Here is a 15101-nt window from a genome sequence, read left to right as displayed (position 1 = left end):
GACTGTTCTCTCTACCACCGCATGGCATGCGATACCGGAGTGCCAAGTCTAGGACAAAAAGGCTTCTCAACAATTTTGACCCCCAAGCCATAAGACTCCTGAACAGGTAATCAAATGGCTACCCGGACTATTTGCATTGTGTGCCCCCCCAACCCCTCTTTTATGCTGCTGCTACACTCTGTTTATCATATATGCATAGTCACTTTAACTATACATTCATGTACATACTACCTCAATTGGGCCGACCAACCAGTGCTCCCGCACATTGGCTAACCGGGCTATCTGCATTGTGTCCCGCCACCCACCACCCGCCAACCCCTCTTTCACGCTACTGCTACTCTCTGTTCATCATATATGCATAGTCACTTTAACCACATCTGCATGTACATACAACCTCAATCAACCTGACTAACAGGTGTCTGTATGTAGCCTCGCTACTTTTATAGCCTCGCTACTGTATATAGCCTGTCTTTTACTGTTGCTTTATTTCTTTACTTACCTATTGTTCACCTAATACCTCTTTTGCACTATTGGTTAGAGCCAGTAAGTAAGCATTTCACTGTAAGGTCTACACCTGTTGTATTCAGCGCACGTGACAAATAAACTTTGATTTGATTTGATGTAAACTTCCGACTTCAACTGTACCAACCCAACCCAAACCAACGCACACCAACCCAAACCAAACCAACCCAAAGATCTGGTTATTCTTTGGGAATAGTTCCAAATAAAATAAAATAAAATTTTATTGGCAGATGATATTGCGGGTGTTACGAAATAGCGAGTCACATTCTCTGTGTAGTGATATATATGTGTATTATTATATACACTACCGTTCAAAGGTTTGGGGTTACTTAGAAATGTCTCAACGTCAACAGTGAAGAGGCAACTCCGGGATGCTGGTCTTCTAGGCAGAGATCCTCTGTCCAGTGTCTGTGTCCTTTTGCCCATCTTAATCTTTTCTTTTTATTGGCCAGTCTGAGATATGGCTTTTTCTTTGCAACTCTGCCTAGAAGGCCAGCATCCCGGAGTTGCCCCTTCACTGTTGATGTTGAGACTGGTGTTTTGTGGGTACTATTTAATGAAGCTGCCAGTTGAGGACTTGTGAGGCGTCTGTTTTTCAAACTAGACACTCTAATGTACTTGTCCTCTTGCTCAGTTGTGCACCGGGGCCTCCCACTCCTATTTCTATTCTGGTTAGGGCCAGTTTGCGCTGTTCTGTGAAGGAAGTAGTACACAGCGTTGAACGAGATCTTCAGTTTCTTGGTAATTTCTCGCATGGAATAGCCTTCATTTCTCAGAACAAGAATAGACTGGCGAGTTTCAGAAGAAAGTTCTTTGTTTCTGGCCATTTTGAGCCTGTAATCAAACCCACAAATGCTGATGCTCCAGATACTCAACTAGTCTAAAGAAGGCCAGTTTTAATGCATCTTTAATCAGGACAACAGTTTTCAAAATCAGCTGTTTCCAGCTACAATAGTCATTTACAACATTAACAATGTCTACACTGTATTTCTGAACAATTTTCTTTCAAAAACAAGGACATTTCTATGTGACCCCAAACTTTTGAATGGCAGTGTATATAATTAAATCTGTTTAAGAGGGAAACATTTTCAAAGATAATCTTGGTTTCCGACTGAACATTATTTTGGGACATAAAAGTATTTTTAAAACAGTGTGTTAGCAGCCGTGATGGGGAGGGGCTAAGGGAAAGGTCTGAAAGGGTTAACTGTGTTTAGTAAAGCAATGCAGAAAATTCTGGGTAAATGTGAATGGACTCACTTGTGGCCAATCTCGTGAGCGATGGTGAAAGCAGAACCTAAGCCAATGTCTTCATTGATGCTGCAACTCCTCTCCGGCTCACACATCCCAGCTACCGACGCCAAGCCTGGACACACACACACACAGAGAGAGAGAACGAGAGAGATAGAGAGAGAGACAGATAGAGAGAGATATAGAGAGAGATAGAGAGAGATAGAGAGAGAGATAGAGAGAGAGAGAGAGAGATAGATAGATAGAAAGATAGAGTGAGAGAGAGAGAGATAGAGAGATATAGAGTGAGAGAGAGAGAGATAGTGAGAGATAGAGAAAGAGAGAGCGTGAGAGAGATAGAGAGAGATAGAGAGAGAGAGTGAGATAGATAGATAGATAGATAGATAGATAGATAGATAGATAGATAGATAGATAGATAGATAGATAGATAGATAGATAGATAGATAGATAGATAGAGAGATAGAGAGTGAGAGAGATAGAGTGAGATATATATATATATATATATATATATAGAGAGAGAGAGAGAGAGAGAGAGAGAGAGAGAGAGAGAGAGAGAGAGAGAGAGAGAGAGAGAGAGAGAGAGTGAAACAGAGTCAGGTCAAGGTGTAACATTCTTAGGAGTGGTGGCTCTAAAAGCTGGATTCCTCAGTTCTGACCTCCCTGGTGTTAAAGGAAGAGCAGCAGGAGAGAGGTAGAGAGAGAGAGAGAGAGAGAGAGAGAGAGAGAGAGAGAGAGAGAGAGAGAGAGAGAGAGAGAGAGAGAGAGAGAGAGAGAAGAAGGCAACTAAACTTCTCAGGCTGCACCCTATTCCATTTATAGTGCACTACTTTTGACCAGGGCCCATATAGGAAATAGGGTGCCATTTGGGACGTTGGCTAAGAGCGTTGAGAGTTGACTTCTTCTCTCAGGGCTCTGGACAAAAGTAATGCACTACATAAGGAATAGGGTGTGATTTGGGACACAGCCTCAGTCCATGCTGCTGCTGCTGGACTCACCAGCGGGACCTGACTTCAGCATCAACTGGCTAGACATGAACTTTTTTCAACCTAAAGTCAGAGCTGGAAAATGTCTAGACAGGCTTGGATTTATACATTTCACTCCAAGTAACAAGGGACCACCTAGTAATGCAGGCTATTGAATTTAAGAAAACATCCCCACCCCCCCTAAAACATATAGAGTTCCAAAGAGAAAGCAATAGGCATATTCTTTATATTTGAGAAAGAGCTCTTTTGGAGAGAGAAGCAGAAGAGTGAAAGAACGCTGAGTAAAGCTATAAAATTGCCTGTCTGTGCATGTGTGCTTGTGTGTGTGTTGGAGTGTCACTGTAGTATGTACATTTCATCTTATGCAAGATAAGATTAAATGCAGGTTATTGTTAGCTTTGTCAAAAAGCAGGCATACAGAGTTCTACATGTTTTATGTATGTATGTATGTGTGTGTGTGTGTGTGTGTGTGTGTGTGTGTGTGTGTGTGTGTGTGTGTGTGTGTGTGTGTGTGTGTGTGTGTGTGTGTGTGTGTGTGTGTGTGTGTGTGTGTGTGTGTGTGTACGTGCGTGCGTGCGTGTGTGTGTGTGTGTGTAAGGTTGGAGAGTAGAGCCTTTCCCCCATCCAGGTGTCTCTGTTCTTCCCCCAGAGGGTAACAGGTCAGATAGAAAGAGAAGAGAAGAGATTCCATCTACAGGCTACTGGGAAGGGTTTCACATAACACTCAGAAGTGGGGTTGGTTAGGTATTATCTCCATCTCAGATTACCCAGAGACCCAAGGGGAAAAGAGCTGACCTGTAGCATGACCCCTAATGATAGGGTGAGGAGGGAAGGAGATGAGTAGAGGAGAGGGGGGAGAAGGATTGAGAGGGACGGAATGGAGGAAAGGAAGAGAAGAGGAGGGTGTTGAAAAGGGAGGACAAATGGAGAGGGAGAGGGGAAGGAGGAGAGGATAGGGGGAGAAGAGTGTGGGGAACAGGGTTGAGATGGGAGAAGAAATGGAGAGGGAGAGAAGGAGGAGGAGAGGAGAAACAGAGGAAAGGGAGAGGGGGAGGAGGAGAGAAGGAGAAGGGAGTGAGAGAGAACGAGGAAGCCAAGCAGATGCTGGTGCAATTAAAGCGACGGGGGGAATGTGACGAATGCGGTCAATCTGTCAAACCCCCCCAGAGTCCCAATATTACCTCCAAGATATACTGTGGAGCCTGCAGGGGCTCTACACCATCAGAGGGAGGGAGGCAAAGAGGAGGGGAGATGCTGACTCTCCCTGCCGTCCTTTCTCCACCACAACGCTGTCTTTCTCTCTCTCTTGTTATCTTATGTTCCCTCTGAATTTCATCCTTCACTTTCTATCTGTCCCTCTATCTTTCTGTTTTTCTCCCCCTTGCCTTTCTGAGCTTGGTTACAGAAGCTTAACAAGTTTGTAAGTTTAAGTTTGTCACAGTTCCTGTCACAGTGGAGACACAACATGTCAAACCAAACCCCTGGCAAAAATGACTGGAAACCAGTGTCCTTAAAGTACTGTAGCAGGAGAAAAATATGCCATATGAACTTATAAATATCCACATTATTTGAGCTATATTGGTAGAAGGACACAGTCAAGTGCACTTGGAGGTTACCACGCCTGTGCCCTGCCCTGCATGGACCTAACCCTGTCTGTACCCGGCCCGACGACAGTAAACGCCACCTGGTCTCTCTGACCTGTCTTTCCTTGCCTCCAGGCCACAGAACAGAGAGCAGAGAGCGGAGAACAGAGAAGAGAACAGAGAACAGAGAGCATAGATCAGAGAGCAGAGAACATAGAGCAGAGAGCAGAGAACAGAGAAAAGAACAGAGAACAGAGAACAGAGAGCATAGATCAGAGAGCAGAGAACAGAGAGCATAGAGCAGAGAACAGAGAGCATAGAGCAGAGAGCAGAGAGCATAGAGCAGAGAACAGAGAGCAGAGAGCATAGAGCAGAGAAAATAACAAAACAGAGAACAGAGAGCATAGAGCAGAGAACAGAGAGCATAGAGCAGAAAGCAGATAACAGAGAGCATAGAGCAGAGTGCATAGAGCAGAGAACAGAGAACAGAGAACAGAGAACCGAGAGCAGAAAGCAGAGAACAGAGAGCATAGAGCAGAGAACAGAGAGCATTGAGCAGAGAACAGAGAACAGAGAACAAAGAGCACAGAGCATAGAGCAGAGAACAGAGAACAGAGAGCAGATAACAGAGAGCAGAGAAAAGAGAAAAGAGAAAAGAGAGCAGAGAACAGAGAGCATAGAGCATAGAGCAGAGAACAGAGAGCATAGAGCAGAGAGCAGAGAACAGAGAGCATAGAGCAGAGAGCAGATAACAGAGAGTAGAGAACAGAGAGCAGAGAACAGAGAGCATAGAGCAGAGAACAGATAACAGAGAGCAGAGAGCAGAGAGCAGAGAGCATAGAGCAGATAACATAGAACAGAGAGCAGAGAACAGAAAACAGAGAGCATAGAGCAGGGAGCACAGAACAGAGAGCATAGAGCATAGAGCAGAGAGCAGATAACAGAGAGTAGAGAACAGAGAGCAGAGAGCAGAGAACAGAGAGCAGAGAACAGGGAGCAGAGAACAGAGAGCATAGAGCAGAGAGCAGAGAGAGTAGAGAACAGAAAGCAGAGAACAGAGAGCAGAGAACAGAGAGCAGAGAGCAGATAACAGAGAGTAGAGAACAGAGAGCAGAGAACATAGAGCAGAGAACAGAGAACAGAGAGCAGAGAGCAGATAACAGAGAGTAGAGAACAGAGAGCAGAGAGCAGAGAACAAAACAGAGAGCAGAGAACAGAGAGCAGAGAACAGAAAGCATAAAGCAGAGAAAATAACAGAACAGAGAACAGAGAACAGAGAATAGAGAGCAGAGAGCATAGAGCAGAGAGCAGATAACAGAGAGTAGAGAACAGAGAACAGAGAGCAGAGAACAGAGAGCATAGACCAGAGAACAGAGAACAGAGAACAGAGAGCAGAGAGCAGAGAACAGAGAACAGAGAGCAGAGAACAGAGAGCAGAGAACAGAGAGCAGAGAGCAGAGAGCAGAGAGCATAGAGTAGAGAGCAGAGAGCAGAGAGCATAGAACAGAGAACAGAGAACAGAGAGCAGAGAGCAGAGAACAGAGAACAGAGAGCAGAGAACAGGGAGCAGAGAACAGAAAACAGAGAGCATAGAGCAGAGAGCACAGAACAGAGAGCATAGGGCATAGAGCAGAGAGCAGATAACAGAGAGTAGAGAACAGAGAGCAGAGAGCAGAGAACAGAGAGCAGAGAAAATAACAGAACAGAGAACAGAGAACAGAGAATAGAGAGCAGAGAGCATAGAGCAGAGAGCAGATAACAGAGACTAGAGAACAGAGAACAGAGAGCAGAGAACAGAGAGCATAGACCAGAGAACAGAGAACAGAGAACAGAGAGCAGAGAGCAGAGAACAGAGAACAGAGAGCAGAGAACAGAGAGCAGAGAACAGAGAGCAGAGAGCAGAGAGCAGAGAGCATAGAGTAGAGAGCAGAGAGCAGAGAGCATAGAACAGAGAACAGAGAACAGAGAGCAGAGAGCAGAGAACAGAGAACAGAGAGCAGAGAACAGAGAGCAGAGAACAGAAAACAGAGAGCATAGAGCAGAGAGCACAGAACAGAGAGCATAGGGCATAGAGCAGAGAGCAGATAACAGAGAGTAGAGAACAGAGAGCAGAGAGCAGAGAACAGAGAGCAGAGAACAGGGAGCAGAGAACAGAGAGCATAGAGCAGAGAACAGAGAGAGTAGAGAACAGAAAGCAGAGAGCAGATAACAGAGAGTAGAGAACAGAGAGCAGAGAGCAGAGAACAAAACAGAGAACAGAGAACAGAGAGCAGAGAGCAGAGAACAGAGAGCAGAGAACAGAAAGCATAAAGCAGAGAAAATAACAGAACAGAGAACAGAGAACAGAGAGCAGAGAGCATAGAGCAGAGAGCAGAGAGCAGAGAACAGAGAACAGAGAGCAGAGAACAGAGAGCAGAGAACAGAAAACAGAGAGCATAGAGCAGAGAGCACAGAACAGAGAGCATAGGGCATAGAGCAGAGAGCAGATAACAGAGAGTAGAGAACAGAGAGCAGAGAGCAGAGAACAGAGAGCAGAGAACAGGGAGCAGAGAACAGAGAGCATAGAGCAGAGAACAGAGAGAGTAGAGAACAGAAAGCAGAGAGCAGATAACAGAGAGTAGAGAACAGAGAGCAGAGAGCAGAGAACAAAACAGAGAACAGAGAACAGAGAGCAGAGAGCAGAGAACAGAGAGCAGAGAACAGAAAGCATAAAGCAGAGAAAATAACAGAACAGAGAACAGAGAACAGAGAGCAGAGAGCATAGAGCAGAGAGCAGATAACAGAGAGTAGAGAACAGAGAGCAGAGAACAGAGAGCATAGAGCAGAGAACAGAGAACAGAGAGCAGAGAGCAGAGAACAGAGAGCAGAGAACAGAGAACAGAGAGCATAGAGCAGAGAACAGAGAACAGAGAGCATAGAGCAGAGAGCAGAGAACAGAGAGCAGAGAACAGAGAGCATAGAGCATAGAGCAGAGAGCAGATAACAAAGAGTAGAGAACAGAGAGCAGAGAGTAGAGAACAGAGAACAGAGAGTAGAGAACAGAGAACAGAGAGTAGAGAGCAGAGAACAGAGAACAGAGAGCAGAGAACAGAAAGCATAAAGCAGAGGAAATAACAGAACAGAGAACAGAGAACAGAGAGCAGAGAACAGAGAGCATAGAGCAGAGAGCAGATAACAGAGAGTAGAGAACAGAGAGCAGAGAACAGAGAGCAGAGAAGAGAGAGAATAGAGCATAGAGCATAGAGCAGAGAGCAGATAACAGAGAGTAGAGAACACAGAACATAGAGTAGAGACCAGAGAGCAGAGAGCAGAGAACAGAGAGCATAGAGTAGAGAGCAGAGAGCAGAGAGCAGAGAGCAGAGAACAGAGAGCATAGAGTAGAGAGCATAGAGCAGAGAGCATAGAACAGAGAACAGAGAGCAGAGAACAGAGAGCATAGAGCAGAGAAAATAACAGAACAGAGAGCAGAGAACAGAGAGCATAGAGTAGAGAGCATAGAGCAGAGAGCATAGAGCAGAGAACAGAGAACAGAGAGCAGAGAACAGAGAGCATAGAGCAGAGAACAGAGAGCAGAGAACAGAAAACAGAGAGCATAGAGCAGAGAGCACAGAACAGAGAGCATAGGGCATAGAGCAGAGAGCAGATAACAGAGAGTAGAGAACAGAGAGCAGAGAGCAGAGAACAGAGAGCAGAGAACAGGGAGCAGAGAACAGAGAGCATAGAGCAGAGAACAGAGAGAGTAGAGAACAGAAAGCAGAGAGCAGATAACAGAGAGTAGAGAACAGAGAGCAGAGAGCAGAGAACAAAACAGAGAACAGAGAACAGAGAGCAGAGAGCAGAGAACAGAGAGCAGAGAACAGAAAGCATAAAGCAGAGAAAATAACAGAACAGAGAACAGAGAACAGAGAGCAGAGAGCATAGAGCAGAGAGCAGAGAGCAGAGAACAGAGAACAGAGAGCAGAGAACAGAGAGCAGAGAACAGAAAACAGAGAGCATAGAGCAGAGAGCACAGAACAGAGAGCATAGGGCATAGAGCAGAGAGCAGATAACAGAGAGTAGAGAACAGAGAGCAGAGAGCAGAGAACAGAGAGCAGAGAACAGGGAGCAGAGAACAGAGAGCATAGAGCAGAGAACAGAGAGAGTAGAGAACAGAAAGCAGAGAGCAGATAACAGAGAGTAGAGAACAGAGAGCAGAGAGCAGAGAACAAAACAGAGAACAGAGAACAGAGAGCAGAGAGCAGAGAACAGAGAGCAGAGAACAGAAAGCATAAAGCAGAGAAAATAACAGAACAGAGAACGGAGAACAGAGAGCAGAGAGCATAGAGCAGAGAGCAGATAACAGAGAGTAGAGAACAGAGAGCAGAGAACAGAGAGCATAGAGCAGAGAACAGAGAACAGAGAGCAGAGAGCAGAGAACAGAGAACAGAGAGCATAGAGCAGAGAGCAGAGAACAGAGAGCAGAGAACAGAGAGCATAGAGCATAGAGCAGAGAGCAGATAACAGAGAGTAGAGAACAGAGAGCAGAGAGTAGAGAACAGAGAACAGAGAGTAGAGAACAGAGAACAGAGAGTAGAGAGCAGAGAACAGAGAACAGAGAGCAGAGAACAGAAAGCATAAAGCAGAGAAAATAACAGAACAGAGAACAGAGAACAGAGAGCAGAGAACAGAGAGCATAGAGCAGAGAGCAGATAACAGAGAGTAGAGAACAGAGAGCAGAGAACAGAGAGCAGAGAAGAGAGAGAATAGAGCATAGAGCATAGAGCAGAGAGCAGATAACAGAGAGTAGAGAACACAGAACATAGAGTAGAGAGCAGAGAGAGTAGAGAACAGAAAGCAGAGAGCAGATAACAGAGAGTAGAGAACAGAGAGCAGAGAGCAGAGAACAAAACAGAGAACAGAGAACAGAGAGCAGAGAGCAGAGAACAGAGAGCAGAGAACAGAAAGCATAAAGCAGAGAAAATAACAGAACAGAGAACGGAGAACAGAGAGCAGAGAGCATAGAGCAGAGAGCAGATAACAGAGAGTAGAGAACAGAGAGCAGAGAACAGAGAGCATAGAGCAGAGAACAGAGAACAGAGAGCAGAGAGCAGAGAACAGAGAACAGAGAGCATAGAGCAGAGAGCAGAGAACAGAGAGCAGAGAACAGAGAGCATAGAGCATAGAGCAGAGAGCAGATAACAGAGAGTAGAGAACAGAGAGCAGAGAGTAGAGAACAGAGAACAGAGAGTAGAGAACAGAGAACAGAGAGTAGAGAGCAGAGAACAGAGAACAGAGAGCAGAGAACAGAGAGCATAAAGCAGAGAAAATAACAGAACAGAGAACAGAGAACAGAGAGCAGAGAACAGAGAGCATAGAGCAGAGAGCAGATAACAGAGAGTAGAGAACAGAGAGCAGAGAACAGAGAGCAGAGAAGAGAGAGAATAGAGCATAGAGCATAGAGCAGAGAGCAGATAACAGAGAGTAGAGAACACAGAACATAGAGTAGAGAGCAGAGAGCAGAGAGCAGAGAACAGAGAGCATAGAGTAGAGAGCAGAGAGCAGAGAGCAGAGAACAGAGAGCATAGAGTAGAGAGCATAGAGCAGAGAGCATAGAGCAGAGAAAATAACAGAACAGAGAGCAGAGAACAGAGAGCATAGAGTAGAGAGCATAGAGCAGAGAGCATAGAGCAGAGAACAGAGAACAGAGAGCAGAGAACAGAGAGCATAGAGCAGAGAACAGAGAGCATAGAGCAGAGAACAGAGAGTAGAGAACAGAGAACAGAGAGCAGAGAAAAGCATAGAACAGAGAACAGAGAGCAGAGAACAGAGAGCATAGAGCAGAGAAAATAACAGAACAGAGAGCAGAGAACAGAGAGCATAGAGTAGAGAGCATAGAGCAGAGAGCATAGAGCAGAGAACAGAGAACAGAGAGCAGAGAACAGAGAGCATAGAGCAGAGAACAGAGAGCATAGAGCAGAGAACAGAGAGTAGAGAACAGAGAACAGAGAGCAGAAAAAATAACAGAACAGAGAGCAGAGAGCATAGAGTAGAGAGCATAGAGCAGAGAGCATAGAGCAGAGAGCATAGAGCAGAGAACAGAGAACAGAGAGCAGAGAAAAGAGAGCAGAGAACAGAGAGCATAGAGCAGAGAACAGAGAACAGAGAACAGAGAGCAGAGAGCAGAGAACAGAGAGCAGAGAACAGAGAGCATAGAGTAGAGAGCAGAGAGCAGAGAGCAGAGAGCAGAGAACAGAGAGCATAGAGTAGAGAGCATAGAGCAGAGAGCATAGAACAGAGAACAGAGAGCAGAGAACAGAGAGCATAGAGCAGAGAAAATAACAGAACAGAGAGCAGAGAACAGAGAGCATAGAGTAGAGAGCATAGAGCAGAGAGCATAGAGCAGAGAACAGAGAACAGAGAGCAGAGAACAGAGAGCATAGAGCAGAGAACAGAGAGCAGAGAACAGAAAACAGAGAGCATAGAGCAGAGAGCACAGAACAGAGAGCATAGGGCATAGAGCAGAGAGCAGATAACAGAGAGTAGAGAACAGAGAGCAGAGAGCAGAGAACAGAGAGCAGAGAACAGGGAGCAGAGAACAGAGAGCATAGAGCAGAGAACAGAGAGAGTAGAGAACAGAAAGCAGAGAGCAGATAACAGAGAGTAGAGAACAGAGAGCAGAGAGCAGAGAACAAAACAGAGAACAGAGAACAGAGAGCAGAGAGCAGAGAACAGAGAGCAGAGAACAGAAAGCATAAAGCAGAGAAAATAACAGAACAGAGAACAGAGAACAGAGAGCAGAGAGCATAGAGCAGAGAGCAGATAACAGAGAGTAGAGAACAGAGAGCAGAGAACAGAGAGCATAGAGCAGAGAACAGAGAACAGAGAGCAGAGAGCAGAGAACAGAGAGCAGAGAACAGAGAACAGAGAGCATAGAGCAGAGAACAGAGAACAGAGAGCATAGAGCAGAGAGCAGAGAACAGAGAGCAGAGAACAGAGAGCATAGAGCATAGAGCAGAGAGCAGATAACAGAGAGTAGAGAACAGAGAGCAGAGAGTAGAGAACAGAGAACAGAGAGTAGAGAACAGAGAACAGAGAGTAGAGAGCAGAGAACAGAGAACAGAGAGCAGAGAACAGAAAGCATAAAGCAGAGAAAATAACAGAACAGAGAACAGAGAACAGAGAGCAGAGAACAGAGAGCATAGAGCAGAGAGCAGATAACAGAGAGTAGAGAACAGAGAGCAGAGAACAGAGAGCAGAGAAGAGAGAGAATAGAGCATAGAGCATAGAGCAGAGAGCAGATAACAGAGAGTAGAGAACACAGAACATAGAGTAGAGAGCAGAGAGCAGAGAGCAGAGAACAGAGAGCATAGAGTAGAGAGCAGAGAGCAGAGAGCAGAGAGCAGAGAACAGAGAGCATAGAGTAGAGAGCATAGAGCAGAGAGCATAGAGCAGAGAAAATAACAGAACAGAGAGCAGAGAACAGAGAGCATAGAGTAGACAGCATAGAGCAGAGAGCATAGAGCAGAGAACAGAGAACAGAGAGCAGAGAACAGAGAGCATAGAGCAGAGAACAGAGAGCATAGAGCAGAGAACAGAGAGTAGAGAACAGAGAACAGAGAGCAGAGAAAAGCATAGAACAGAGAACAGAGAGCAGAGAACAGAGAGCATAGAGCAGAGAAAATAACAGAACAGAGAGCAGAGAACAGAGAGCATAGAGTAGAGAGCATAGAGCAGAGAGCATAGAGCAGAGAACAGAGAACAGAGAGCAGAGAACAGAGAGCATAGAGCAGAGAACAGAGAGCATAGAGCAGAGAACAGAGAGTAGAGAACAGAGAACAGAGAGCAGAGAAAATAACAGAACAGAGAGCAGAGAGCATAGAGTAGAGAGCATAGAGCAGAGAGCATAGAGCAGAGAGCATAGAGCAGAGAACAGAGAACAGAGAGCAGAGAAAAGAGAGCAGAGAACAGAGAGCATAGAGCAGAGAACAGAGAACAGAGAACAGAGAGCAGAGAGCAGAGAACAGAGAGCAGAGAACAGAGAGCAGAGAACAGAGAGCATAGAGCAGAGAACAGAGAACAGAGAGCATAGAGCAGAGAGCAGAGAACAGAGAGCAGAGAACAGAGAGCATAGAGCATAGAGCAGAGAGCAGATAACAGAGAGTAGAGAACAGAGAGCAGAGAGTAGAGAACAGAGAACAGAGAGTAGAGAACAGAGAACAGAGAGTAGAGAGCAGAGAACAGAGAACAGAGAGCAGAGAACAGAAAGCATAAAGCAGATAACAGAGAGTAGAGAACCGAGAGCAGAGAACAGAGAGCAGAGAAGAGAGAGAATAGAGCATAGAGCATAGAGCAGAGAGCAGATAACAGAGAGTAGAGAACAGAGAACATAGAGTAGAGAGCAGAGAGCAGAGAACATAGAGTAGAGAGCAGAGAGCAGAGAGCAGAGAGCAGAGAACAGAGAGCATAGAGTAGAGAGCATAGAGCAGAGAGCATAGAACAGAGAACAGAGAGCAGAGAACAGAGAGCATAGAGCAGAGAAAATAACAGAACAGAGAGCAGAGAACAGAGAGCATAGAGTAGAGAGCATAGAGCAGAGAGCATAGAGCAGAGAACAGAGAACAGAGAGCAGAGAACAGAGAGCATAGAGCAGAGAACAGAGAGCATAGAGCAGAGAACAGAGAGTAGAGAACAGAGAACAGAGAGCAGAGAAAAGCATAGAACAGAGAGCAGAGAACAGAGAGCATAGAGCAGAGAAAATAACAGAACAGAGAGCAGAGAACAGAGAGCATAGAGTAGAGAGCATAGAGCAGAGAGCATAGAGCAGAGAACAGAGAACAGAGAGCAGAGAACAGAGAGCATAGAGCAGAGAACAGAGAGCATAGAGCAGAGAACAGAGAGTAGAGAACAGAGAACAGAGAGCAGAGAAAATAACAGAACAGAGAGCAGAGAGCATAGAGTAGAGAGCATAGAGCAGAGAGCAGAGAGCATAGAGCAGAGAGCATAGAGCAGAGAACAGAGAACAGAGAGCAGAGAAAAGAGAGCAGAGAACAGAGAGCATAGAGCAGAGAACATAGAGCATAGAGCAGAGAACAGAGAGTAGAGAACAGAGAACAGAGAGCAGAGAACAGAGAGCATAGAGCAGAGAGCAGATAACAGAGAGTATAGAACAGAGAGCAGAGAGCACAGAACAGAGAGCAGAGAACAGAGAGCACAGAGCATAGAGCAGAGAGCAGATAACAGAGAGTAGAGAACAGAGAGCAGAGAGTAGAGAGCAGAGAACAGAGAGCAGAGAACAGAGAGCAGAGAACAGAAAGCATAAAGCAGAGAAAATAACAGAACAGAGAACAGAGAACAGAGAGCAGAGAACAGAGAGCATAGAGCATAGAGCAGAGAGCAGATAAAAAGAGTGTAGAGAACAGAGAGCAGAGAACAAAGAGCATAGAGCAGAGAACAGAGAGCAGAGAGCAGAGAACAGAGAGCAGAGAACAGAGAACAGAGAACAGAGAGTAGAGTACAGAGAACAGAGAACAGAGAACAGAGAGTAGAGAACAGAGAGCAGAGAACAGAGAACAGAGAGCAGAGAACAGAGAGCACAGAGCATAGAGCAGAGAGCAGATAACAGAGAGTAGAGAACAGAGAGCAGAGAACAAAGAGCATAGAGCAGAGAACAGAGAGCAGAGAACAGAGAACAGAGAGCCGAGAACAGAGAACAGAGAACAGAGAACAGAGAGTAGAGTACAGAGAACAGAGAACAGAGAGCAGAGAGCATAGAGTAGAGAGCAGAGAGCATAGAGCAGAGAGCAGATAACAGAAAGTAGAGAACAGAGAGCAGAGAGCAGAGAACAGAGAACAGAGAACAGAGAGTAGAGAACAGAGAACAGAGAGCAGAGAGCTTAGAGCAGAGAACAGAGAGCATAGAGCAGAGAACAGAGAGTAGAGTACAGAGAACAGAGAACAGAGAGTAGAGAACAGAGAACAGAGAGCAGAGAACAGAGAGCATAGAGCAGAGAGCAGAGAGCAGAGAGCAGAGAGCATAGAGCAGAGAGCAGAGAACAGAGAGCATAGAGCAGAGAACAGAGAACAGAGAGCATAGAGCATAGAGCAGAGAACAGAGAACAGAGAGCATAGTGCAGAGAACAGAGAGTAGAGAACAGAGAACAGAGAGTAGAGAGCAGAGAACAGAGAGCAGAGAACAGAGAGCTGAGAACAGAAAGCATAAAGCAGAGAAAATAACAGAACAGAGAACAGAGAACAGAGAGCAGAGAACAGAGAGCATAGAGCAGAGAACAGAGAACAGAAAGCAGAGAACAGAGAAAATAACAGAACAGAGAACAGAGAACCGAGAGCATAGAGCAGAGAACAGAGAACAGGAAGCAGAGAACAGAACTCAGAGAACAGAGAGCATAGAGCAGAGAACAGAGAACCGAGAGCATAGAGCAGAGAACAGAGAACCGAGAACAGAGAGCATAGATCAGAGAGCAGAGAACAGAGAGCATAGAGCATAGAGCAGAGAACAGATAACAGAGAGTAGAGAACAGAGAGCATAGAGCAGAGAGCAGAGAACAGAGAGCAGAGAGCAGAGAAAAGAACAGAACAGAGAGCAGAGAACAGAGAACAGAGAACAGAGAGCATAGAGCAGAGAGCAGAGAACAGAGAGCATAGAGCAGAGCAGAGAACAGAAAGCAGAGAACAGAGAGCAGAGAAAAGAACAGAACAGAGAGCAGAGAACAGAGAGCATAGAGCAGAGAGCAGAGAACAGAAAGCAGAGAACAGAGAGCAGAGAAAA

General features: G+C 45.6%; 1 protein-coding gene across 4 annotated transcripts in view; it reads right to left on the bottom strand.

Annotated features, from left to right (window-relative positions):
- The window catches only part of LOC106568319 (A disintegrin and metalloproteinase with thrombospondin motifs 6), a 190635-nt gene that overhangs the window by 137204 nt on the left and 38330 nt on the right, over positions 1 to 15101 (bottom strand). For all 4 annotated transcript variants that reach the window (XM_045692499.1, XM_045692496.1, XM_045692497.1 and 1 more), the window contains exon 9: positions 1780 to 1885. In XM_045692499.1, coding sequence (XP_045548455.1) covers positions 1780 to 1885 — 106 coding nt within the window. The remainder of the gene's footprint in view (positions 1 to 1779; positions 1886 to 15101) is intronic.

The sequence above is a fragment of the Salmo salar genome, chromosome ssa13 (genome assembly GCF_905237065.1).
Source record: "Salmo salar chromosome ssa13, Ssal_v3.1, whole genome shotgun sequence".
NCBI lineage: Eukaryota > Metazoa > Chordata > Actinopteri > Salmoniformes > Salmonidae > Salmo > Salmo salar.
This window is presented reverse-complemented; position numbering and strand designations above follow the sequence as displayed.